This window comes from Malurus melanocephalus, unplaced genomic scaffold, assembly GCF_030028575.1.
Source record: "Malurus melanocephalus ecotype Western Australia unplaced genomic scaffold, MMel_1.1 scaffold_46, whole genome shotgun sequence".
In the NCBI taxonomy this organism is placed as follows: Eukaryota; Metazoa; Chordata; class Aves; order Passeriformes; family Maluridae; genus Malurus; species Malurus melanocephalus.
The window spans coordinates 420947-447614 of record NW_026623278.1 but is presented as its reverse complement, the minus strand read 5'-3'; the positions used below and the strand labels follow the sequence as shown (position 1 = coordinate 447614).

General features: G+C 41.3%; 2 protein-coding genes across 2 annotated transcripts in view; both read left to right on the top strand.

Annotated features, from left to right (window-relative positions):
• Positions 1 to 10890, top strand: part of LOC130572941 (ras-related protein Rab-10-like) — a 33130-nt gene extending 22240 nt beyond the window's left edge. The window contains exons 5-6 of the mRNA XM_057364994.1: positions 637 to 738; positions 9924 to 10890. Of these exons, the coding sequence (XP_057220977.1) occupies positions 637 to 738; positions 9924 to 9998 (177 nt within the window). The 3' untranslated portion in view covers positions 9999 to 10890. The remainder of the gene's footprint in view (positions 1 to 636; positions 739 to 9923) is intronic.
• Positions 10891 to 17190: 6300 nt separating this feature from the next.
• Positions 17191 to 26668, top strand: part of GAREM1 (GRB2 associated regulator of MAPK1 subtype 1) — a 99501-nt gene continuing 90023 nt past the window's right edge. Inside the window, exon 1 of the mRNA XM_057364992.1 lies at positions 17191 to 17704. Coding sequence (XP_057220975.1) covers positions 17584 to 17704 — 121 coding nt within the window. The 5' untranslated portion in view covers positions 17191 to 17583. The remainder of the gene's footprint in view (positions 17705 to 26668) is intronic.

The following is a 26668-nucleotide window of genomic DNA, read 5'->3' as shown; positions in this document are numbered from 1 at the left end:
TGGGTTTTTTTCTTCATGCCAATGTAACTCAAAGCTGTCTTTAAAGGAAATACACTGGAAATGAGACAACAGGAGTAAATGAAATAAAAACGAGTGTAAAACCTATGCTCTCTAAATATTTTCTCTCTTAGCCTTTCACAATAATATATATTTTACATGCATATATTTTCTTTGCTTGCCTGTTATCTTTCTGCTTCTCTCTGTCTAGCATAAAGAACATCTCTTCTTTATATTTCATCATACCACTTTTTTTCAATARTTTTTGTAATACTTTTATCTGCAGACACTCCATTAGTTTCCTCTAAATAATTGCTTAGGAGACAGTTCATTTTTTCAAATAAATCAAAACACTGAGAACAAACCTATTGGAGTTTATTCTTGTTATTTACAGGTAAAGACAGGTAAAAAAAGCTGTTTTGAAAATGCACAAATTTAAGAAGAATGTTTCAAGAGTTACCTGAAATTTTTAAACTGAGGATGAATATAGAATACCTTACTGAGCAGTCATGTGTTTAATTAGTGTTTAGATAGCATGTTAGAAGCGGTCAGAACACCTCCATATCTCTTGCTACTGGTATTAGGAACTGCTTTTTTTCCTCTGGAATGTTCATCCCATTGCCTACATTTGTTTTTCAGCTTGCTTGGGAATATGGAATGCCATTTTTTGAGACCAGTGCTAAAGAAAAYGTGAACATTGAGCACGCATTCTCAGTCTTGACTAAGGAAATCCTGGAAAAGGTAGGCTTCTTTTCTACGTAGAGAGAAAGTGGGAGATTTTTCTTGACAGATTGGGTAAACAAAGTTCTGATTCCAGAATAGTTTTAGCAAAGCACAAACAATGCTGGTTTTGCATTATGGAGTTAATACATAGSGGGGATCCTGTAGCTGCAGGCATACAGACGAATAACAAGGGGGAGAAGAATTGTGGAAGAAGAGGCAAGTGGGTATAATACAGTTCAGAGAGAAAGTGAAAATTCGGGAAAACTTCATTTATGGCTTTATTTCCCATGCTTTTCTTTAAGGGTGTGGTTAACAGTTCTAGAGTAGAATCACCCTAGAGTAGTACCATTTTTATGCCAGGAAGATTCCTTTTTCCTTTGGATTTCTGCAGTGTGCATACAGTGAGGGTGCTTCATGCTGATGGAATCAGTGGAACTTTTATGTTCAGTAGTCAAATGTTTTATCCAAGATTCATAGCTGTTTGTTTGGCTGATTTACACTAGTGCTTTAGAAATTATCAGGACCTAAAGAATTCAGTTAATTAGTGGTAGTATCAATATTGTAGCTGTCAGAGTCAGCATCTCTAACTTGAGTGTGTTGCCTTAAAGGTCCTTACTCCCCAAAGTTGCAATCCTTTTGTAGGACTGAATTATTGTTCATTAGCTCTGAAAATGTTTTGCATTGCAATTTATTTTGAGACAGTAGAATATTATTTTAGACATTAATAGATGTTCTTCATGCAATGCAATATCAATGCCATTCATCACCRATATTAGTTATACAAAACTAACCTTCCACTCCGAATGCTCTTGAAGTCATAATAAAGATAAATGAGCAAAATTACTGACAAAGTCACAAGTAGCAGTGTTTTGATTAAGTAGCCATAGGGAGTGGTCAGAATAATAGCTCAGGGTTGGACTGCTTCTAAATCGGGGTCTTGTCATACTACATAGTAACACAAGCAGTAGTTGGTTATTTTGGGGGAGGATAAAAAAAGGAAAAAAAAAATTTCAGTTACTTTAACATGAAAATGAGGCTCAGCAACAGAACAGTYAAATATTGTGTAGAACAGGAGGATAATGGCAGGCCCTGAATTACTGAGCTTGTTAGAAAAAAGTCTCAAGTAAGATAATTCTGATTTTGTTGTAAATGAAAAAGACATTGTCTACCATAAATAGAGAATATATTGTTAGTATGAAACATGAAAACTACAAAACAATAGCTATGATCAAAACTGCTGCGAAGACAAATATGTGTGAAGCGAGCATTTCTTCAGAGTGTATTTGGGTGATATCTAAGAGATTTCCCTGCACATGCAGAACTGATGTTTGGGTATTTTTCATATTAAGATTGCCTGCACTGATTTCACTRTAAGTTAAACTAGAGTATTCCTACTCAGCTTCATGAAAATTCATGGGTTTTGTAGTGTGGACATGGCAAATAAATTCAGACCACGTTGAGCATTTTGTACTGCTACTTGRTTTTAATTAGAACTGCTTGAAACAGTTGTATGTTCTGCATGTATGTGTGTTTGGAAAATGTGCCCATGGGAATTTGTCATATTTGCCTGTAGTAATGTTTCACCTTAGCTAAAAATGTTTGGAATCCTGATGAGGCATCATGTACCATTACTTTGGTGTATAATTTGTCATTTTTAGTAAAATACACTTGTTGATTTAAGCAAGACCCCTTTTAGCCCAATTGGGTTTACCATTGGCCTGATAAGAAAGGGTTTGCAGTGAAAAAAAAAAATCTATCATAGAGTTTCATCATGGTTTTCAGGTTCRACAAAATAATTTGCCTGTTCACAAAACTGTGAAATCTGAATGTAGTACTTGAATTTTAACTTCCTCTGACTGATGAAATTTTGGAAAAGGGAAAACGCAGTAGGAAGTGTGACTAGTAGCTGTGAAAAATGACATGATAGATGCCAGTCTGAGATCATTTCAGTCATACATCCATTTTGTAGTGATGAAATAYTGTAAAAAAGAGATACAGATTTGCAGAGTATTTTTGCCTAAGGTACCTATGATGGGGATTTCCAACCTTCTTCTACGGTAGGACCACCCGTCCCAGACTGATGAGATGCTTCAGTGAAAGTATGTCATTGCTTTTCCAGTCCCACAGAAACAGTCCCACTGTTCTAGGGAGTTCCTTACAACAAGTTTAAGGAACTCCCTAGAACAGTCTATTATGGCCATCCTTTTTGGGAAGTACATGAAGCTTATTTAGAGGTAAGGTAAATAGCAGGACRGGCTGGCAGGCAGTAGACCATTCTCAGATGCATTGCAGTAAACTCTATTAATCTGAGGAAATCTAGGACTTTTTGTGTACACTCTTGCTTGCCATCTGCTATGGACATTTTTTTATTAACTTAATCTACACAAAACACTCCTATAGACGAGGAAGATCTATGTCCAGAGTTATAGAGTTCATACACAAGTACTAAGCTTCGTGATTCTTTTGAAATTTAGAGYAAGTTGTGGTTCAGTGGTGGAAAAAAAAATTAAAAGTTTCTGACATTTAAACAAAACAAAACAAAAAAGGGCAAGTATTTTGGTGTATTGTCACTATTTTGTGCTGCGTTTTCCCGTCTCTTCTTTTGCAGTTTTTTTTTTGGAGTGGGCTTAAGGGGGAGAGAAGACTTCCATATCCCTGTRATGTGGATCACTAAAGTGCAGCTTGACCTTTCAGATACTTTCCATCTGAGCAATTCCATACTGGGTCTTGGTCCTGCAGCTCTAATTTAAATGGGCAGCCTCATTAAAACCATCAGATGTTTTTTGAYAGCTTACATTGGTAATTGCTAAGAAGTCATGCCATATATTGAGAACTCACAATTTGCGAACCAATCAGTTATTATTAATAATTATTAATATTAATATAATTATAATAATTATAATTATAATTATGATTATATACTGAATGCAGTACTTAAGTTATAACTTCCTCTGATGAATTTTTGGAGAAGGGCAATAATAACTGATAGGATTGTATTTGCAAGGCTGTAGTGAAAATAAATGTTAATGACACAGATTATTCCTGGAGTTTGCTTAGACATGTTGACAAATAGTAGTATTTTACTTATTCACARTTCTTATGAATCTCAGATATGCCTAAACCTGTTCATTAATAGATGACAGCTGTTCTTTGACAATGCTTCTGGTTGCCAGTGAACTATTTGTACTTGTGAGTCAGTCCTCTAAAAACAACCAAAACCAAAAGAATACCACCCAGAATGCATTTAGCGTTTGCTYTTTTGTGTTCTTTGGTTCCATGCCYGACAAGCAGTAGTGTTCTCAAGTAGGTTTTAAACAAGAATATTTCAAGCCTTTGTGTATGTCCTTATGGGTGTGATTGTTGTATTTTTCTAAAACTAGGATCAGGAGTGAAACTTCATTAAAAAAGGGAAAAAAAAAGAAGTTATCACCTTTTTCTGAAAACTGCAGTRAAACTAACCTAAACTTACGTTCTACCTACCTCCCAAGAGTGATTGACTACCAAGATTATTTAAMTCATATTAAATAAACATATATCTGCTGAGTAGAGAACAGTGAAAATCCATTTAAGGCCTTGCCCTGTGCTGTTGAGAGTAACATTTAATGTTTAACAGCTGGATGTCATTTGAGATGAACATTCAGAAGTAGCAAGCCTCAATTTTGCCCTTCCTTCATTTCTATACGTTTCTTTACTATGGCAACAAGATTTTTGAGAGTATACTGTGTTTGCTATTCCTTTGCTACTAAAGTACCTTTGGAACTTGTTARCTGCTTTTAAACAAATTTGACAGGTCAAATCAAAAGATAATTAAGTTTCTGAGTAGTTCCTTGAAAATAAGGTGAGGGGCRCAGTACTCTGCGGAAGGGAAGTCTCCAGCATTAGTTCATACACTATTAGAGACCAGGACATAGAGATATTGAAAAATGCTTCTGCCAGCCACTCCAGCTGGAACTTGCATCACAGATATCAAATTTAATTCACTTCAAGACCCAAATCCATAGGAAATGGATTTCATTATTGCTGAGGTTCATGGAATTGTTAGTTTGTCTAAAAGATCCCTGTGTCTCCAGCAGTGCATAGTTAGTGCTTCTTTATTATCCTTAGTCATGYATGGAGCCCCAGGCTTTATTTGCTCTTTATTTATCTTGTACTGACCACAGAATATTAATTCCTTTGAGAGGTTTTTCATAATGCTTGTACTGCTGTGCTTTAAATCCATTTTAGATTTTTATCTCCTTCACTTTCTTAGTAACATTAGGTTGTGTATCCAGGATTGCACATGGGGGCACTGAGGTACAGAGATTAAAGCAGAGGATAAATGGTACCAACTCACTTGGTGCTAGWGCAATGTAAGGCATAATTAACTACACTATCTTATTCAATTTTTTTTAAGTCTGTTATGGACATTGAATGAGCCAGATACTCTTCTGGAAACAATAGTATGTAATTAGGTCATGTAAATCAAACTTAATCACAACATCTGTGTGGTAGGGCATGAGATTCATCTTAGCATGCAACCTTAGCCAGATAAAATTTGCATGACTGGTCTGGTTGTCTGGAATCATCTCTATTCAATGGAAAGAGATTAATCTTTAGGATTAAATTGTGTTTTGGAGTTGCCTTTTTCCCTCCATTGATTATAGAGGCCTCCGTATCTCAGCCTGTGTGGTTTCATAGAATTCAAATTAAATAAATTACACTCCAGGAGACCAAAAGAAARCTACAGACTTGGCTTACTTTTGGCATTTGCTGCTTCTGCTTCTGACTTTGAAGACACATTGCTCTCTTAAATAGTGTTTTTATGATGCAACTATATTAAACCTCCGCTAGATGATCTGTGGGGTTGAGGAACCACACAGGAGATCCRCATCTGTCTTCTGAAGTTTGTGAAATAACTAATTGCAGTACAACATTGTTATAGTCTGCATGGTAGTAACAGGAGAGGGAGATAGAGCCTCATGCTTTGCCAGTGGCTTAAATGTTGTAGACATGGTGGAATAGRAGGCTTTGGGAGCAAGATCTTTGTCAGCATTTCTTGAGGAACATATTCAGCAGCAATTAGATCCTAATGTGCCAGACCTCACATCCTCCTCTCCTGCTCCTTTCCCTGTTCCCACAGTGATTGCCTTSCCTGCTAATATATCCCTAACCCTTGCTTAATACTGCTTGTGCCATGTCCAGCCCATTGTGATTGTGAGAGTACTCTCTTGCATTTTGAACAGGTAACAGAATATAAGGAAAATACATAGAAAGTGTTGGGGCTCTTAACAACTGAGCTCTCTGTAATGGCAGCTCAGGCACAGAAGTCACGTGGACTTGGTTGCACAAAGTTCTTTGCCAGTCTTTGTAAACTCTCACTGTTAAATATAAACAAAATTATTGCAGTAATTAAGTAGGATCATTTTGTAACTAGAATAAAAATCCTCAAAATTAAAGAAGTTTAAATAATAGTAACCTCAGTTACAGTGCCTTCCATTTGTTTCTCTAAAGCTTCTAATTATGCAGCAAGCRCTCCAGGTCTGACATTGACTGGGGACATGATATAGATAAAGCAAAATCCTGTTGTTCTTTCAAACCCACAGTGAGCCCCACCTTCAAAATAACTAAACCAGTATCAAAATACCAAGAACAGGTGCTAGAGAAGGTGAATCCAACCTGGTATAACACCATTAATCTGAGTCGTTTTTCAGCAAGGAATGGGCAGCTGAGCTTAATGAAGATTTATATATTTACTCTATCAGAATCCTTTCAAAGATGTGTTGGGGGTTATTTTCATTACATTTTCCTTGGTATACAAGCTAGCTTTCTCTCCTTGATTTAAAAAAAAAAAAAAAAAAATCAGTAACTCAGCCATCTCATCACAATTCCTGTGTCTAGGTATCTATCTCATGCCAGTAATACACACTCTGCTTAGAAGTGGGAAGGAGAGACAGCCAGGAGGGGAGTTTTATGCAGGAAGTTTAAAACTGGCTTGAAGAGATACTTGCCAGTTAGGTGAGACATGTCTGCTGTGCTATTTAACAGGAAAAACTAGTATTTGATAGCAGGAAGTTTCAACATCTTACTGAAATCATTGCAGGATACAGTGGCATCTCTGTCTGTGGCGGTATTTTCAAAACCCCACTTCACCCAAGATACCAAACTGGAAACTCCTGCTTCTTGGTACCATTTTGTTTTTTCTCACCTTTTCCCAGTTTTTTGCTGTTTGTTGACTTACTTGTGGGCYACTTGAGCTACAAGCTGAGCTGAAATTTGAGCTGGAAGTATTAGTGTTCATGGAGCCCTGAAGGAGGAATGCTGCCTGCCTTGTTCTCACAGGTGGGAGAGATTTGCATACCTCCCTGCTGGAATTTGGGAAGAGGGGGTGCCCCACCTCTTCCAAGGCTTGGCTGAGGTTGAGCGCTACGTGGGATTGCCCAAATATGATCATTGCTTCAGTGCTTTATGCAGGACTTGTTATAACTCTTTGGATTATGAATGTGCACTTTTTAAATGTGTGTGCAGCACATTTGCTTRAATGGAGCCCAGACCCTTATTTGACCCACAAAGACCCTGTATAGAACAGTCTTGCAAACTAAAGTGATTAAGAGTCCTTAGCTTTTAAATGGATTTTAAAATGGCTGTTCTTTATTTGTGGAGTGGTGCTTCTTGTCTTTCTGTCCTGGCTAAGTTGCTGATGAACTGTCAAATAATGATTTTACAGGTTGTTGGATTATCAAATATGTTTCACATTCTTAATTACTTAACAATACTGAGGATCCTTGCTAAGGATACATCAACAGCTTACTAACCACCCCAAAGTACTATTAAGTAGTAAAATGCTAAGGATGCAAATAAGCATCCTAAGTGCTTAAGCAAATGTAAGTTTCTCCCCTTTGACTGAAAGCATGAAGTTTGATCTTGACCTATAATCTTCAATATCTTCAAATTACTGGTTTCCTCTGAGTAAGTGAAACTTGAATTCTGAAACTGTTCAAACAGGGATTTTTCTAAAACCCTTATACTACTTAAGCTGTTTTCTTCTCAAGAAAAAGCAGGGGTGAAACAAAAACTATTTACTTGATGTCCACAACAATTAATGCTTAATGCTATTTCATGGTCTCAATTGAAATTCTTTATTGTACCATTATCTTCCAAAGCTTTGATTTTSCATTCAGAATCTTATCTCTAAACCAGAGTGGTATCTTGTTCCTTGAGATGACAAGGTTATGTTTGTGTACTTTTGMTTCTGCCCTTGCTTTCTCTTTTGAAAAGGTCTTCATACTTTAAATCTACTGTCTATGCTTGCAGACTACCAGATAGTATCTCTTCCTAGCAAAAATCATAATAACTAATGCCTGTACCTCCCACAACAGTGTAAAAAGTTAAAAATCAGAAGCTATGAAGTGGGAATTCTCAAGGTAATAAAGATGTTATGTCTCTTGGTTCTTACCACTCAAAAAAGAAATTAAAAAACCCAACAAGTAAGAGTGCACATTCTTCATTATGTGGAGAATTCATTATGGCAAGAAAGTCCTAAAATCAGTGAATCTCAGTCTTCTGGAACTCTACAGTCAGACAGTATTTGCTAATAATTTTACTGATGACAGCTTCAGCATCCATTCTGAGRTTTAGATACTATAATACATTTCCTGCCCTCTCCTCCTTCCTCTAGCCATCACTTTTGGTCCCTTCCCAGATGTTTCATCTTCTCCCCCCAGCATCATGCACTGTGGAAGCCTCCCTGGGTCCCTGCAGCCCCAGGGAGAAATGAGCTCAGCCACTCTCTTTGTGGGGAAAGCTCTGGCATTGGGCAGCCAGCGCTCTAGAAGAGCTGGAACTATGGCTAAAAAAAAGGAAAAAGGAAACGAATTTCAAATACCTTCTCTAGAATTTTAGGTAGTAATAAATATTTGCAGCCAAAGAGGCATAAAGCTTACTCGTAGCAGGGGAGTAAATTATATTTTGCCCTCATTCTGATGCAACCAAGTAATTTTAAGTGAATCTTTCTGGATGTAGTCAATGTTCAACTACCCTGACACTTTGTGTGTGTAAGTTTTCAAGTCTGAATCATGATTAGCCTTGTACACCATTATGCCTTTTATCCCTTCTTCGTTTATTTTTTCCTGTGCTTTGGATTTCATGAATTCCAGCTTAGATAGCTGTTGTCTCCAGAAGCTTCTCTTTATTGTCAGAAATGGTTGTTTATGGTTGTTGGGTTTGAGTTGAGAGAGGAATCTAGTGAATCCAGTGGTTGCATTTATTTCTCTGCACTTAGTTGGTAAACCTGCCAGGACACAGCAGGAGAGTGGCAGGTAGAGAAGTTTGGGCTTCTATTTTCCTGGGTGTGTGTCAATATTCTGTGTGTCTTTGTGCCCTAGTTCAGGGTCAGTGTTCATAGTTTCAGAGTAAAGATTGCAACATGTACTGCATTGCACAACTGGATTTGATTGTCTCTCCAGTCAGCACYAATTATCTAGTTGAGTTCGTTGCTGAAAGGAAGAGTCTTGGTTTTGGTGATTTTCATTTTTGTTATAATCTGCTTTTGCAATCAGTACAGAAATGTTTTACAGCGGTGGAGTGCTATTTCGATAGTTTTATCATGACAAAGATTGAACTRTTTTCATTTGGGGGTATTCCTGGTTATTAAATAGAGGCCAGAAAACAGAATTTTAGTCAATTTCAGAGAACAAATTAGTGTCCTTTATAACAGTTAATAGCCTGCGCCTTTCTTTCAGTGGGTACTGATATTCTGTATTTTCCTGTTCCTTTCAACTGAACTTTTTCACCCTATGCCCAATACTTCAAGGATAAGTGTACTTAAATTAAAATTAGCTAAAACTGATGTAGTCAACAGAAGAACTTGTTCAGAACAGTTCAGAACCTGTTCAGAACCTTACAGAACAGTTCATGTGAGTAAAGATTTACAGGATTGGCACATGTGGTTTGTAGTGTCTCCTCAAAAGACACTTTCTGTCACCTTTGGATTTAGGAGAGATGTTTGAGGCAGCTAAAGAATGTAAAGAAGGCAAACTGGGACTTGCGTGGGCATCAGTTTCTTTCTCATTTATTAGAAAACTTCAATCATTTAATTAAATATTCAAAGAAAAATATATCCAGTGACTCCACCAAACATTGTCCATTGAAGTATATGAAAAAGCAAACTTTTCAACTGTTGTGTTCTAGTTATCTTAATGGAGTGTTTGCTTTTGTTTGTTTTACAGAAATCCTATGTATTACATGACTTAGATGTTGTGAGTCTAAATGAGACTAAGAAGAGAACCTGCTGTGCATTCTGAGATACTGTTTCTTATTTCATTTTCTCTTCAGGAAGTATCAAGTGTTGCAAAGGAACATACAAACTTYTAAGTGAGCCTGTAATCCAAAAATACAGTGTTTAGGCATCCTTTGTATTACACAGACTTCGTTGCCAAATGTTTTTATAAGTTTATATTATATTTTCATATTTTTAATGCGAAGATGAAACAGTTTACCTGATTTTGGAATTATTAGATGTATCTCAGGTGACTGTGTTTGAATACRAATGTTTGCAGAAGTGAAATCTAAGTGTACTAATTTTCTGTTATTAAAAAAAACACCCTTCACTTTTGTGTGTGTGTTATTTATACCAGATTTGTAATATGATCAATATTGACAYGATTACAGAAGCAACCTTCTGATACATGAAATCATATAACATCTCTTTAAGTACCTGATATTTACTGCATTCCCTTAACACAAGTCACAGAGAATTCTTGGTTTGGTTTCTTTTTACCCATTTCAGAAACATGCAAGCTGCTTCAATAYCCTTGATCAGGGGCTCTGCAGAGGTTATGGTGAGAGAAAGGGATAAACCATATAAAAGATTGCTGTCACAGAATGGTTTGGGTTGCAAGAGAGCTTGAAGATCATCTAGCTTCAACCTCCCTAACATGGGCAGGGACAACTTCCACTAGAGTATGTTGCTGGACCTTCCAAAGAATTCAGAAAACATGGAACAACAGAATGCATACAGTATTAATAATAACAATCTTTCTGATAAAAAAAATTATAATGCCTTAAAATAATTTCTGCCAGTGTTAGCAGCATATCTGCATTTTCAAATGCAGGTATGTTCTTTTTGTCACAAATGTTCTTTTGTCAAAATGTTCTTTTTGTCACAAATGATCACAATAAAAGGCTTTGTTTCATCTTGTGATATATTTATGTTATTTTTTAAAGTATAAATAGAGGAGGTATCTGATTCTGCTCATTTAGATCTGTTTTATACTGACTTGTAATACATTTAAAATCCATGGAGAATATCTTATTTAATTTTAAACAAGGGCAGAATCAGGATGCTGGCTACTTTTCCTTTAATCAAAAGCAAAACAAGCACAACTCAAATCTGCAGGACAAGCAAAAAGCAAATATAAGTTGGGAAATCTGAAGAATTGTGGTGACTGTACTGTTTTTTTTTTTTTTCCTTGCATAGGAGATGTTGGTTGTTTTATCACCATTTGTGAATGAATAATGCTATTGTGCAGAATTGTATTTCGAGCCATCCCAKCACATCCAAAATAACTAACCCTACTGGCTTACTGTTCTGGAATGTCAYTACCCTCCTGAAATATGCTTGCTTCTTTTTTTTGAGGGCTGTTTGCAGATTGTCATAACATCAAATTATTATTCGATTTGGTATTGAGAAAGGGAGCTGAACTGGAAAATGCTCTCTAAAGCACATGGGACCACATGTGCCTGARCCTACTGCCAGGTCCATGTGTCCCTAGCCCGATTAGTGTGCCTGCAAAAACAGTGCAAAACCATGGGCTGGGCTGTGTACTTACAGCTGCTCCTGACTACTCATCATGGCTAGCCACTAGAGCTAGTGTTTATCAAAAAATCTGAAAATAAGGAACAAAGGATAATCTCTGCCTTCGTTAAAACCATAGCAGAGGGAGGAAATAGTGCTGGAAGGGATTTTGAGWGTCTGTCTAGGTTCTCATCATATCTCGATCTCTGATCAGCTGCCCCTGATGTAATGCAAGAAGATGATCAGGGACCTGCAGTGGTAAAGGATTTCAGAGTGTCTCTGAGTGGCAATGAGTCCTTATTTAACTGGTTTGGCAAGGAGAAAATTTTCTAATACCTAACCTAAACAAAGTAGGTTCTCCCTTTCCTCTTGRTGTAGGTTCCTCTGCCTCCCCTTCCCTCCCCTGCTCTCCTGAGAACTCCTGACCTTCCTACCCTCCCTTGTGGCTGGGTTTTTCAGAATCTTTTGCCCTTTTGTCTCCCTCCACTTGAGGTTCTTGAGTTGGTTCTCAACCATCCTGGACTGTAGACCTGAAAACTGAGCAGACTATTCCAGTTTAAATAAAAACATTTGGATAGATTTAAGTTTTTTTTTTTCATTATCTTATTTGTGATACTCCTATTTATGCATTACAGCATCAGCCTAATGTATGGTAGCCTGGCACTGCCTGTGATCCATAGAACTGCCTTTTTTATCCTGCTACGTACTTGTGCAGTTGATTATTCCTTTGGATGTGTAAAACGTGCTGTTTCTCCTTGTTTGGTGGCATTTCATTTGCTCYARTCTGCCAAGATCCCTCTGAATTGTAATGTGCTCCAACATAGTTGGAGCTTCTTCCTACAGAAACGGTCTCCAAATATGTGTACTCTGTTCAGTCATCAAAGTTATTGATRAAATAACCAAGATGGATCTAAGTGAAATCCTGTTCAACATATCCTTTCAGCTTTGGAGTACTAATTATTTCCAAATAATGTTGTATTCATATTATGTGGACTGTTTATTTAGGGATTTTTTGTTAAGAGCACATTAGAAGAAACTCTTAGTATCCTCAGTCTTTCTCCCCCATACACAAAGCCTGTTTAAACCTCTTTCTTTTTAGTAGAAATCCACTTGATCACTTGCTAGAGGTGTTTCTTTCCCTCCTTTGAGAAAGATGCACTCCCTTTTGGGTTTTCTGGAGCCTCATTCTGTTGATTCTTGGAGATAATCAGAAGCAATTCTAACATAGTCTGAACCATAAGGGAGTTTCATTAGATCCAGTCTTCCAAAAATCTTTCACTTACCTATGTACCTTGCAGTTTATTCATTCATTTTTCTAGCCTTAGACTTTTGTCAGTGCTGCTAGCAGTGAAATCACATTTGCCTTCTAAAATTGAAGGCTGAGGTTAAAAGTATCARCATCACCAGTGATGATTGAGATCCCCCTCTATGGAATAACAGACCAGTTTTTTCCTTAGTATTCTCACAGTGCATCTTATCAACATGCTTGCTATCTTTAAAATCCAGTTTTGTAACGTTCTGGGACCTTATCTTTCAAGTTTTGTCCATACATAGTCTATGTATTTATTAATAATTTAGTAATTTGACCTACTTTCTATTTTCTTTCAAGTCATTGAAGATCTCATGATTCATCCAACTTAATCTTTATCTCACTTCCTTCCCCTGCTCTGTAYAGATCAAATTCTGCAGTTTTGCCTTTCATCAGTGGATCTCTAATGAACTTTCAGCTGTCCTGAACTCACAGAAGTTCAGCTATTAGTTCTCTGGGTGTAAGCCTCCATGTCATTTCTTCTTTTTCTGACAATGAAAATAGATTTTAAAAGGGTCATATTAATTTGTAAATTTGATTTCTTTATAGCTAATGAGAAGTATAGGAATTTCTTTTTTTTCCTTCTTGTAGAGTTTGCTAGTACTTGTGTTTAGGCATGATCCAGTCCCAGCCGAGGGAGATGCAGACATTCRGGTTCCCATGCAGGATGCTAACTCMTGCTAGCRCATGCAGTRTGCTTCACCTAACCCTCCATGAGCACCATGAGTGCTCTCCTTTTCACATCTGGAGCAAAAGAAATGCCTTTTTCCAAACATACTCGTTGTAGACTAAGGGAGTGTGGTACTGGGGAAGAAAAACACCACTCTCACTAGAAAGGGCCARAAAAGGCTCAGGCTGGACATCAGGAAYRATTTCTTCATGGAAAGGGTTGTTAAGTAGTGGAATGGACTACCCAGGGAGGCRKTAGAGACACCRTCCCTGGAAGTRTTTAAGAAATKACTGGATGTGGCACTCAGTGCTGTGGTTTAGTTGACAAGGTGGTGTTTGGTCAAAGGYTGTGCTCGATGATCTTGGTAATCTTTTCCAGCGTAAATAATTTTGTAATTCTGTGATTCAGAGAAGTATTTAGGATCTGATTCTGAAGTGATCACTACATCTTCTGTGRTATCCCACTGGACTTGTAAATACTTATTAGGAAAATAAGGCCTTTGATATAAAGACAAATCATGCAGGAACAAGGAATGCAAATTGATAGGGTTTTTTTAAAAGGAATACCAAAGGAATTCAAATTGATAGGGCTTTTTTAAAAGGAATTCAGTGCAAACTACACTGTAAAACATGTTACCAGACTCATACTAAAACGAGTTTGTTGTAAACAGTTCCTTTTCAGATGTTAGCACAGATATGAACTGATGATGATCTGAAATGTTTTAAAACTAATGTTATTGGCAGTGGAATAAATATATACTACAGATTTTACAGYCTGCTGCATAAATGTGTTGTGAAATCAACGTGAAAGTCAATTCAAAATGCATTTAACAATAATTTCAGGAGTTGTTATCCTGMGTCCTTTTGCTGCTGCTTACGGTTTTATGGCAAGAATTTGCTGTTGATTCATAAAGACTGTCTCTGAACACCACCTGGAAGGCACCTAGGCAAAAACTAAGATGTTGTGTAACTGAGGCCCTGGCCCTAGGGTGGATTTGCTCTTCAGGTCTGGTGTCTTCATTAGCATTTTGCCCCAGTAGGAGACTGCTAAGAGATCACACTAAGGCATTGCTAGACATCAGGAAAATTATCTGTAAAGTGTTAATTATACATAAGGTGCAGTTAAAACAAGAAATTTCTGTTATGTGCWAGTGATTTGAATGCCATTTATGTAATATTAGCATAAATTCCAAGGARGTAGAGCTGTAGTACAGTTAGGACACATAAAGTGACTTTGAGAGCAGGTACAAGACATTTAAATACTAATGARTGTTATGATGTCTCTGTCTGGAGACAATTGAATGAAATTGAGATAGTATCTAGAAGTTACATTTTTTAAAAATGCACATTGTTTAAGAATGGGCTGTGTTTTCACCGGTTGGAGAGAACACAAACACGGTTATGGGAATGCAGATTWAAAGGCCATAGGACATCTAGTACAGAAGAATGAAAAAATGTTTCAAGAAAAATCAACAGTAACTATTTCTGTGCGGAAGATGCTTTTCTTCCCAGACAGCAGAAATGCATGATGTCTGAGAAAAGCATATGCTGTGAGATGGTATCTATCCTGGAATTAATGGTACCCAAGATGTGTTTAAGAACAATTCCTGACAGACTAGTGCTTCAAGTCCTGATGAATCTCAGTCTGATCGGATCTGCTTTGCTTTACATACTGCACCTGGAAACCTCATCAAACCTGAATGAGCTAAACCCATGCTTTCCATATTTCAGCAATAGTGCCCTTAGCAATAGTGCTCAAGTTCAGTGATAACACAAAGCTGGGAGGAGTGGCCCTTACCCCAGAGCCTGTGCAACCCTTCAGAAAAACCTTGACAGGTGGGAGAGATGGGCAGAGAACTGCCTGAGGTTCAATAAAGGCAAATGCAGGGTCCTGCACCTGGGGAGGAATAACCCCAGGCACCAGCACAGGCTGGGGAAGGACCTGGGTGTCCTGGTGGACAATGAGCTGTCCATGAGCCAGCAGTGTGTCCTGGGGGCCAGGAAGGCCAATGGTATCCTGGGCTGTCTCAGGAACAGCATCACCAGCAGATCCAGGGACATGATCCTGCCCCTCTGCTGAGCCCTGGGCAGGCACATCTGGAGCGCTGTGTCCAGCTCTGGGCTGTGCCCAGTTCTCAGTACAACAGAGACCTGGAGCTCCTGGAGTGGGTYCAGTGAAGTGCAACAAAGATGGATGAGGGACTGGAGCATCTCTCTGATGAGGACAGGCTGAGGGATCTGGGTCTGTTCAGCCTTGAGAAGAGACTGRGGGGACTTTATCAATGTCTGTAAGTACCTAAAGGGAGGGTGACAAGAGGATGGAGYCAGGCTCTTCTTGGTGGTGCCCAGCAATAGGAAAAGAGGCAATGGGCAGAAACTGGGGAACAGGAAATTGCACCTGAATGTGAGGAAGAATTTTTCAGTGCAGGTGACCAAGCACTGGAACAGATTGCCCAGAGAGGTTGTTCAGTCTCCCTCACTGGAGATACTCAAGAATTGTCTGGATGCAATCCTGTGCCGTGTGCTCTAGGATGATCCTGCTTGAGCATGGAGGTTGGACCAGATGACTCACTGTAGTGACCCATTCTGTAATATTTAYTTTGCACTTCAATAGCATGATTCACTGAAGTTTTGAAAAGCATTTGGTGAACTTGGTAACAGGAAACTACTTTGAAAAGAAGTATCTTTWCAAGCTAAATTTTTACATTTTTCAAATCTAACTATTCTGATACATAGGATCTAACAGCAGCATGACAGAGTGTAGAGAACAAAGGTTTTTCACAGTGCTGGTAAAACCCAGTGCCAAACTGTATGGCTAAAGCATGGACCCACAGCATGCACGATCCRCTTAAAGCAAGATAACTTGGGTTTTCTGTAATCTTCTATGTCAACTAGTTTCCATGGTCTCTGTTTCATCTTGGAAGCCATGGATAAAGTCCCAGTCTCCGCGGCAGAGCAGAACAAGAGCGAGTCTGTCTCAGTCCTCTTCGTGCTGGCAGTGCTGTGGCACCAGCAGTGACAGAGGCACGCAGCAGCGTCTGGCCCTTCACCCAGGCCATGAGGAAGAGCAAGCAGCAGGAGGGCTCTTGGTACCACAGCTCTTCCCTGAGCTCTGCCATCCCCAGCAGTCTCAAGGATAGATGGAGAAGCTGGAGCCTGGAGAGAGATATTGGCTGTGGATGTTGTCAGTCGTTTCGCTAATCACTGCAAGGCACTTTTATGTCTCTAGTCAAAGTAAAGGCTTAAACGTAGCCAAGTTTACTGCAATAAAATAAACAGTTTTGACACAGAAGTGAACAAAAACTTGARCACAGTACAGTGCAACCACCCACGAGTTAGTTTTTCTGATTTAATTTCCCAGAGTTTCTGCAGTCTGGCAGTCTGAGATCAAAATGCATGAAAGAAAGGATAACATTAAATAAAATATCTTAGGAAGATCGTTTAAGATTTCATCACATAAGTCACTTTGAAGAGCGAATGACTACCGATGTTCCCATGGTCTGAAAACCTTTGAATACGCAATATATGTAATACCTGCGTGTGCAGTAGCAGTGACTTCTGTGCACTAGCCTGCATACATGAATTCCCACGTATACACATGACTCACAGGTGAAAACTAAAATACCAGCTAGACAGCCCGAGTGCGGGCTGCACGTCGGGCGAGCGGTCGGAGGGTGGAGTGAGAGGGACGGGCTGGGCGGCTCAGGCTCCGGCTCCGGCTCTGGCTCTCCGCGCCGGGCGGGCGGGCAGCCCGGCACTTTCCTTTTCGGCGCGGGGAGGAGCGGCAGCTGCGCAGGCGTTGCTCGCACCCTGTTGATTAGTCAGTGCTGGGATGGCGCTTCCTGGGCCAGGCGCGGCGGCGGCGGCGGCGGGCGGCCCCAGCCGGTCCCGGGGGGCGGCGGGAGCAGCAGCCGCAGAGGCAGCAACAGCAACAGCAGCAACAGTAGCCGCCGCAGAGGCAGCAGCAGCAGCAGCGGGCGCCCGGCGGGCCTCCCTCTCCGCCTAGCCCCGCGTGTCCCGGGCGAGCCGCGCTCCCTCCCGGCGCCCCCTCCGCTGGCAGCCGCCCCGCCGGCGCTGCCTGTCTGGCTGCTCCCTCCCCTCCCGGGCCGGGAAGATGGACCCCGGCCCGCCGCCGGGCTGCAACCTCAAGGACGTGAAGTGGAGCGCGGTGGCCGTGCCCCTGGACCTGCTCGTCAGCACCTACCGGCTGCCCCAGATCGCCCGGCTGGACAGCGGTGCGTGGGGCGGGGAGCGGGGCCGGGCGGGCGCCGGGCTGCGGGCGGGCTGGCTGCCGGACACCGTCCCGGAGCGCTCTCCCGGCGCTCCTTGAACCGGCATCTGCCGCTGCTGGGGCTCGCTGCAAGGCTCCGGCTCGCCGCCGAGCCCGCGCGTTGCTTTGCACCAAAATAGCTGGGTAGTGTGCCCCGGTGCCCGCTCCGAGTGTGCGGAGCTGRTTGCTGTCAGCAGCCTGCCCCACTGAGAGAGGTCCTCGCAGTCCCCAATTAAGCGTGGAAGGGCATTTTGAGCACTGGAGATCCGGTGTTTTGATGAAGTGATGCTACAGCAAGGCCAAGTTAGAATGGATACTAAATAGCCAAGTGGGCTAAATCCCTAGTGTTACAGTTCCCTGAGAATGCCGCGGACCTGGTTTAAAAAAAAAAAGAAAAAAAAAAAAAGAGTAACGTAAGAAGCCTTTACAGTCTCCAGATAACTTTTTATTACAGTTCACTTGGGTGCTCACCTGCAGTTTCCAAGACTGCAGCTTTTTGTTTACTCCAGGAAGTATGAATCGTATCTGACAGAACAGCTATGACAGCGCCGTTTTACCTTTCCTAGATCCATGTCTTGGAAAGTAATGTGTTGGTACAGAGAACTGGGGAAATACGGGAGAATTTTTATGAAACCTCAGACAGCTGCTCTGTGATAATGTGCATGTGCATTGCATGGTACCTCCATGAGAACTGACCAGCTTTCTAAAGGAATGCAGAAGATCACTCACAAATTGGAAAAAAAAAAAAAATTCCAGGCTTCCAAATTCATTGGCTTACAAAGTCACCGTGTACTTATATAATGTAATAGAGCAGTTCTTGATTTATCAAGTTCTATATTGATTTGAAAAGTTAAAAACAAGCGCAGGCATCGTCCTCTGTTACTCCTCAGTGTACAGGTCAAGACCAAGAGTGTTTTATTACTTAACGGCAGTTTCTACAATGCARTGATGATTTTTGACTTTGCCCCTGATTTATGCAGTATTTTTCCTTTCACTTATAGTGCTTCCTCAGAGCTGGCACTCAGGAGCATGTTAAAGAAAAGCTCTTTTTTTTCTTTTTTTTAACTGCATCTGCCTGTTCATCATAGTGTCAAATGTATGTTGTTCTGGGAGGATGGCAAAGCTGGTGTGTTAAGTTGTTCCTCGTGGTAATACCTTCTGTCACTAGGAACAGCTAAGATGGCCTCCAGTCACTGCACTTAAGGCTGTCAATTTTACTTGAAGCTCCTGGCAGCGGTTCAGGCTTTAACAGGATGTATATATTGATGACTTATTAATTTCCCTCTTTGTGTGCTATACCTCCCAATCTYCCTGCTYCTCTTGTCTTTCTTCATTGGAAGAYRCCTGAAGAAAGCTTTGTGGGTAGAGAAAGTTTATGGGTTTTGAAGTAAGCAGTTGCTGGGGTTTTTTTGGGGGGAGGAGGCGGTCTTGTATTGGATCTGTTGATGGGAATATCCCATAATTGTTTGAAAGACGAAGATGTGTCTTTTGTGCAAAGGCTTTTTTGTCCCACGTGTCGAGCATATGTGATGGTGAGTGGATGTAAACAGAGCTGAGCTCCTGTGCCCGTGCCCTGAGATGGCCAGACACAGGCAGCTGTTGCTGCAGGTGTCCTGCAGTGGTGGCTCAGCCCCGCACTAAGCCCTGCCAGGAGGCAGCCTCAGGTATAGCTCTGTGTGAARGGCTTTGGGCTGGAGCTGCTTTAGGTCTGCCCAGTTCAGCAGCTCGTGGGTCTGGTTTTGCCTGCTCAATTGCATGCACTTTTAACTTGGGGCACTACAGACGGCAGACAAATCAATACTATAAAGAACTCAGACGCCATGGTCTTGGGGATACGAAGAGAATACTTTCCTTTTTCCAAAGGAGATTGTCTTGCAATAAGAGAAAGCAACCATGAATCAGCGCAAAGCCTTCTACAGGAGGAAAGTTGGGAATGTGCAATGCTTGTGGAATTGACTGGAGCACAGGCTGTSGTGGGGTGGTTGCTCTGCATCCCTGTTCTCGTGAAGTTAACGGTGGAGCTCTGCCAGAGGATTTCTTGATGCCACACTGAAGAAAATAAATGCAAAGTCAAGTCCAAATGTGTGTTGTCCAAGGCTATCTCTGTTAGCAAAGTAGTGTCTTGTGCCAGTTTTATCAGGGTGTGGCTCTTATCTTTGTGTCAGGGTTTGTTTGCATAGAAATGGCCTCATCTCTTCTTCATGTGCTGAATTCCTCTCCAGATCAGTGGAAGCTGCATGTGTTTCATGCTGTTGGAAATCGAACCACCTGTAGATGTCTGTCTTCAGTCACCTTTTGATTTTGTGGTTGGCCTCTCTGTAGCAGCTAGTTGTTTCTTGGCTGTTGTTTCAGTTTTCATGAGGTTTTGTGAAAGCCTGAATTAGTTTCTTCTGGCAGATCAGGATGTAGGAGAGGATTGTAAAGCTGGAGTTGTATTTTCTTAAGAAGGTGCCAGTTTTACTGTGTTGTTTCCACAATTCTTAATGGAGCGTAGCACTTGGTGGATAATGTTCTTAGATGACACCCACACAAGATCTCCAGTTTTTCACTGTTKCTTCCCCTTCTGGCCTTTTGGTATGAAGCGGAAGAATGGGTATGATCAGTTCAGTTTYATTCTTCGAGCTTGGATGTGCAGCTCCTGGAAAATTGCCCTTAAGTAATTCAGTTTGATTTCTTGACAGGATGAAGTTATGAAATATTTATGTGCACTAAATTTGGTCCTCTGCTAAGAAGGGAGGGTTTTTCTTGATGGCATGGGAGGAAGTAGTCTTTTGTTATATCAAGATATAGTTGGAAATAGTTAGGCATTCGTGCCTACCTTATCCATCTAGAAATGATAAATATGTCAACTTCTGCGGTTTTTTTTTCTTTCTAGATTAAATTTCACATTTGGTTGTGTTTCAGGTTATGCTTTTGGATGCTATTAAGTCATAAATCAAAATTTGTTTGTTTCAATGTATTCATGTGTTTTATTGTTTTGTTGGTGAATATTGTTATATTAATTGAACAAATATACTGAAAAAACCCCAAACCTGTTGCTCTTGAAGGGAGCAAATGGGTTTTATAGGAGTTTTATTTCCCAGCCTCCGTAATGACTTAAATATTTCTAGATGATAACTCAAAACTGCTAAAAGAGTGCTAAACACCCTATCAGAGAAAATGCATAGACTTGATCTCATGCTGTGGAATTCACTGAGTRGGCTCTTTTAGATGAAAAGAAGCAAGACTTGAAGAGCAAGAGAGGAATGAGCWTTGTGCTGTGTTTTTCCTGTCCTGCCCCTTCCACCCCCTAGTCCTGGTTTGCATTGTCACAGCTGAATCCCACCACAGTGAGAGACCTGTGGGTGGGTGCAGTGGGGAAGRAAGGGGTTCAGCTCTGAGAACCCACAGTAGAAGGAGATCCTATCGCGGTGTGGTTGCAACAGGGCAAAAGGTGAGAGCCAGGGCTGCAGGTGAGGCTTGGCTTGGCGCTCCTCAGAGCAGCGGGACRRAAAGCAGACAAAGGCGAAGCTGCGKCTGTGTCTTGCTGCTGGTGCGGAAATGATGTTGTGCGTGGTGATCTCAGGGCTTTAAATTTCTGGTAATTATTTTTCTAAGGATAATTTTGGAGRGTAAGAGAGAAATGCTATCAGGGTTAAGATCTGGAAAATATTGCTTTGCATAGAGCTGAGCTTTGGGCAAGCTTTTTTTGTAAGCTCACTGCTCCCTTCAGACTCCCAAGAGCCTGTCATTCTTTTTGTTAGTGGAATTYCCTTTTTCCCAGATGGTCTTGCTATATTTTCACAAGTAAAGATCAGCCTTTTCTTGTACGTRTTTTTAACCCATATATTGGATATAAACTGGAAGAGTTCACAGAAATTCCCAGTTTGTGTACAGASTGAAGTTTATGGGATTAAAAGGCCATGTGGTCCTCTGATTTGTTTTTTTCCTAAGTGATATCTAGGAAAAAAAAATGTGCTTGTACTGTTGGGATCAAATATAGTGGCACTTGACCTTAACYCATAGAGAAGTGATTTCCTACTGTGCATGGTGGGAAAAACATGCTGAACTTTCACAAGGGATCTCAATGAGCCRCTGAGACAGTGAAGGAAATTCTTCTCTATGCATTGTAAATGTGCTGTAAGATGAAACGGCAGAATTAGTAGTTGTAAAGAAAGGAAAAATCTGTAAAATGGATAATAGGTTTAAAAGGTGATTTTTTTCTTTCTTGYCCTCAGATGAACTCCTGTGCTTATCAGTAGTGGGTGAATAGTGAGTTCGTACTGCTGTTGCTCCTGGGGACAGAGGGATTTTATTTAGTTTTATTTCAGGTTCTCTTTTTCTCTTCCATTTCAGAACTTTCTCATGGTGACAACTGTCTACCCCAGTCATGTTCAGGGGACTATTGTTCTATTCAGCACATTACTGTAGAGCTTATTCCAGTTCTGGAAACTAAGCACCCTCACATCTTATCAAAGAACATCGTACTCAATAGAACAGCGTGGCCGTGTACATAATGAAAATTTTGCATTGCGTCACTCCACAAATGCGGGTTATCTGTGCAGCTGAACAATACTTTGRAACTACAAAGAGACTTATTCTTTAAAGGTCTGAATGCTGCTATCCGTGCTTTAATTGTCTTGAATGACCTCCTTCTTCTGAGAAGCTAGTGCAGGGTGTCTCAGTAGTCTGCTATTGAATAAATCTTTAAAAGGCATCATGTGGGAGTAGGGCAAAGCTTTTGAACAGCCCAAGAAAGAGGTTTCAGATATGCTCAGACCCTGGGCAATGGCCGTGATCTGACTGCCCACTGTAGGCGTGGCCGTCTTGTTCACTGGGGTGTGGTAGGTGATAGTTTTTATGTATGGGGCAGACAAGTGTCTGCTTTGAAAGGAAATATCCTCAAGATTGGTTCTATCCACGTGGCTTGATTTCTTCCTTAGGTGCTGAACAGCTTTGAAACACCGACTGTTAATACTGTGTGTTCTGCCATTGAAGAATAATCCCAGTAGCATCTCCTGCTTGCTTCCTCTTCTTTCTGCCTTTACTGTGCTGTCTGCTGTTTCCATCAAGACAGTTGAATGAAAAAAAACGATTGACAGGTTGCCACTAACCACTGCTTCTGGGTTTTTGTTTTGGTTGGATTGTCTTTTTCCTTTTCCCSTGCTGGCAGAGATGTGTTCCAGAAACATTTTAGTGAAAAAGCTTTTAATTCATTTAAAACCTGCAGCTACCRAATGGTGCCTGTAAAGATTATTGTGCCTTTCTGGAGATGGAGGCCAGTAACTTGGCAAAACCTATTCCCAGGAGTACCCTGGACTTTCAGTGAGGTAGATAAAGAGTTCAGCATCATTTTGGTAGCGTATATTGTGTGTTCTTAACCATAACCTTGGCAGTGTGTTAGGGCTGCTAGAATGGAAAATAGTTACATTGCTCTTATTTCTTTCATATGTTTCTCTATTATTCAAGGTGGGAAACTACTAACTCATTGTTTCAATTTTTAAAGTTTTGACTCTGTGAGGTGAAGCCTTCGTGTACATACCTGGACAAATATTCCTTAATGATTATGTTGTTCAGGTATTGGAAGGTGAAATGCCATTAGTCTGTTCTTAACTGGCATTTAAGTGCTATAACTTTAAATCCATGGGAGTTTTTCTTTCTTCCCCTCCCCCCATTTAGCTTTCAAATAAAACACAAGATACACATAAGATCAAAGATATTAAGGTGCCTCGAACAGTTAGTCAAACCCTTAATCTTAAAACAAATGTGGTGTGATGAATCATGTGCTGCTGCTGCAAGGAAAGGTATAAGGCTAGCACAGGAAAGAAGGGCTTYGTTGTTTTCTGCTTTGTCTGTGAGTGCTGTTCTGGAACTGGGTGTTCCTGGCTTCGCTGCTTACGTGAACTGGCACTCCCTGTAATGCCCCAGCAAAGGCACCTGTGCCAAGACGAAGTGCTGGAGGATATTGGACAGCATGGTCTGGTGCTACAGGATTTGATGGAAGTTGTGGGAAGAGCTGCAGTGTGTTCCAGTCATTCCAGTGGTGGTTTGTCAGAAGCAAAGGGCATGGGTGTTGCTGTGTTTCCTTTTGGCATTAGGAGTAACAAGTTGGTTGGATTAGGGAAGCTTAAGTCTCTCCCCTATAGGAAAACAGTCATCATCTCAATGTGGATTGCATATGAGTCAAAACCAACCTTCATAAACTCAGTGAGCCAATATTTCAAGTCTGAAATTTTTTGCTTTTAATGGCACTTCTCTTTGGAAAGATTTCTGTGTAGCATTTGTGGTTTGTGATTTTCATACCATTTGCAGTATGAAAAACTTGTGGAGCGAACTTCACTGTGCCTCCACCTGTAAGCCACATCTGCTCTTCTAAAGGGCTTAGCACAGAAATGTAAAATTGAGGTGTGTAAGCAGATTGAAGAGTGTCTTTGCTCAGGATCAGAGCCACATCTGCTCTGCAATCTCTGAGGTGATGTGCAAGTCTGCATAAAACTAATAAATCACAGCTTTGCCAGGGCACCTGCATGCTTGGCTGAGGCTTTGCACCAACAGGAAGAGCTGCTGTGTCTCAATATCTCCTGTACCATTGCTGTGTGATGTATTGCCCTGCCAGGCTTGGTGCTACATGCTGTGGGGCACAAGGGTCTTCCTGGGGCTGGGGAGGCTGTGGAACCCAGAATCCTCATCCTTCTGGTTGTCTGTTACGCAGAGGGAGATGGTGAAGATGTGAAGTGTGTGTTTGGGGAGCCCTGTGCCAGGGGCTGCAGCTCTGCACCCAGGCAAGAGCTGATGTGCTCTCAGCAGAGGAGTGCATGGTGATTTTGCCAGGAAGAGCAGCAAATCTTATTGCWGTGGGAAAGGTCACTTGGAGCTTCCTGGAAGTGCGAACCTTCAGGAAATGCAAAATTGCTTGAAAAGTGTCTTTTTTTTTTTTTCTTTCAGGTTGTTATAATCTTGTAATCACAGAGAACTTGGATGCACGCATATCCTTGGTCTGTGAGCGTGTCACTGGGCTTCTAAGAGATCCCAGAATAAAGATTTAAACATGGTCTCAGGGGCTGGAAGATGCCCAAGAGCTCAACCTGATGAAGTTGATAGTGYAATTACTTCATACCAGGGCTGAACCTTAGTGACTCAAATGTTATATAAAACACAACATGCTGCAATTCTGTTTGTGAAATGAGCAGGGAAAACATTGTGGTGCCGACAAGGAAGCTGGGGCATTTCTCCTTACAGGCAGAGCTGGGCGAGTGGGAAGAAAAGCTGARTAAAGAAGTAAAAGTCCCTTTTGATGGGTCATGTGCTGCTTTGCTTGCTGTCTTGGTGCCTTCATGGCAAAATGTCTACCTGGCATGGGTGAGGATGTGGCTCCATGTCTTACAGGTTTCCATGGACAGGCTGGGGAGCTGTGGCCACTGTTTAGGAGAGCACCAGCTGCTGGCTGGGATGGTGTTGGGGTGTGCATCTTCCAAAGGTGCTGGACTGGAGGCTGTGTGGGGCCAGTGGCATGGAGTACAGAGATTAACCACCATAAATAGAGTAAATAAGCCTTCACTCTGTCCTGGAGGGACAGGCTGTGTGCCCAGGACTGACCCAGAGGCACAAGTGGATGAAGGTAATTTCAGAGCTGYCCCCTGACTTGGCTTCATGCTGCCAGGGCTGTTGCTGAGCACTGTGTGAGCTGGGCAGACGGACTGAAGCACAGCACGTTTGCCTTGCAGCTGGGTTGGTAAGAGCTATGCAGTCTGAATACTCGAGTTACTAACTTCCAGGAACTAGTTCCAAGTAGTCCACAAATGCTTGGATACCCCCTCTCGGGTGTTTGTTTTTCAGTTTGCAGCTTTTTTTGTTGTTGTGGTTCCAACTGGCAGTTTTGCTTATTTGCCCCACTGAAAGTTATTCTTGTTGCTTCCTGGCACCTTACTATTCTGGAGATGAAGTGGGGAAGATTGGGCTGGGAAAATGAGAAAAAGTTTTCTTTAAGGAGAGGGRGARAAAAAKGAGATCTGTGCACAAATGCCTCTTCTTGTCCAGCTTTYCTGTTTCATCTTTCAGTGTGTCCCTTTAGGGCATGCTGGGTTCAAGGAACCCTTAGCTCCAGTTTGTGTCATTTGTTCCACGCTCCAGGCTACTGTCCTGCCCTTGTGGGCTTCCAGGTGTTGCAAGGTCGCTGTGAGGTAAAACTCGCAGCGCTGTCCAGCAGTGGCAGAACRGAGCAGTGCAAGGAGCTGCTTCTCTTACCCTCTCTGCTCTTCACATAGTAGTCCTTCCTTTCACCCTTTCCATCTCTTTCACTGTCTGTCTTCTTCCAGCACCTGTGCAAACTCTGCTTCTCCATCCCTCCATACTCTCATCTTTTTGCTCTGCCCTCTTYCTTTTTCCTCAGCGTGGAGGAAGTCAGGTGTTTCTTGGAGCAGAGAGCAGTGTGATGTTTGGCTGTGTGTGTTCCAGGAAGGATAGCTGCGTATGTGCTACCAGTAGTGAGAAAACAAGCAGGAAAACTTATTTCAGGCATTTCTAGAGACTTCCCTCTTTCTGGTCACTGGGAGCAGAAGCTGGAATTGCAGCTTGTTGCTGTTAGAAGGAGCTGCAATCCTTCCCCGCTGCAGGGGGTGGTTGATAGTGCAGAAAACATGGGATCTCCCCCTGTGGAATCCTGCTCTTTGCTGCTGACATGATGTTTTGTTTAACTTCAGAGAAGGGAGTTTTGCTGGCAGGATTCCAATGTGAATTGGTAGGCTTTGCATGTATCRCATCCTTTTCTCAGCCCACGCTGACTGCTTGCTTGACCTAGAGAAGGAGAGTGGGGATGTTGTGKATTTGTAATAATAGTGGTAATCCTTGTCCATGTGATATAGGATGTGATGAGCCAAAAGGAGAATCTTAGGTGTATATCCTTGCTGAAAGATTGGCTTCCAAAACATTTAATTATTCCTGCTGCTTTCTT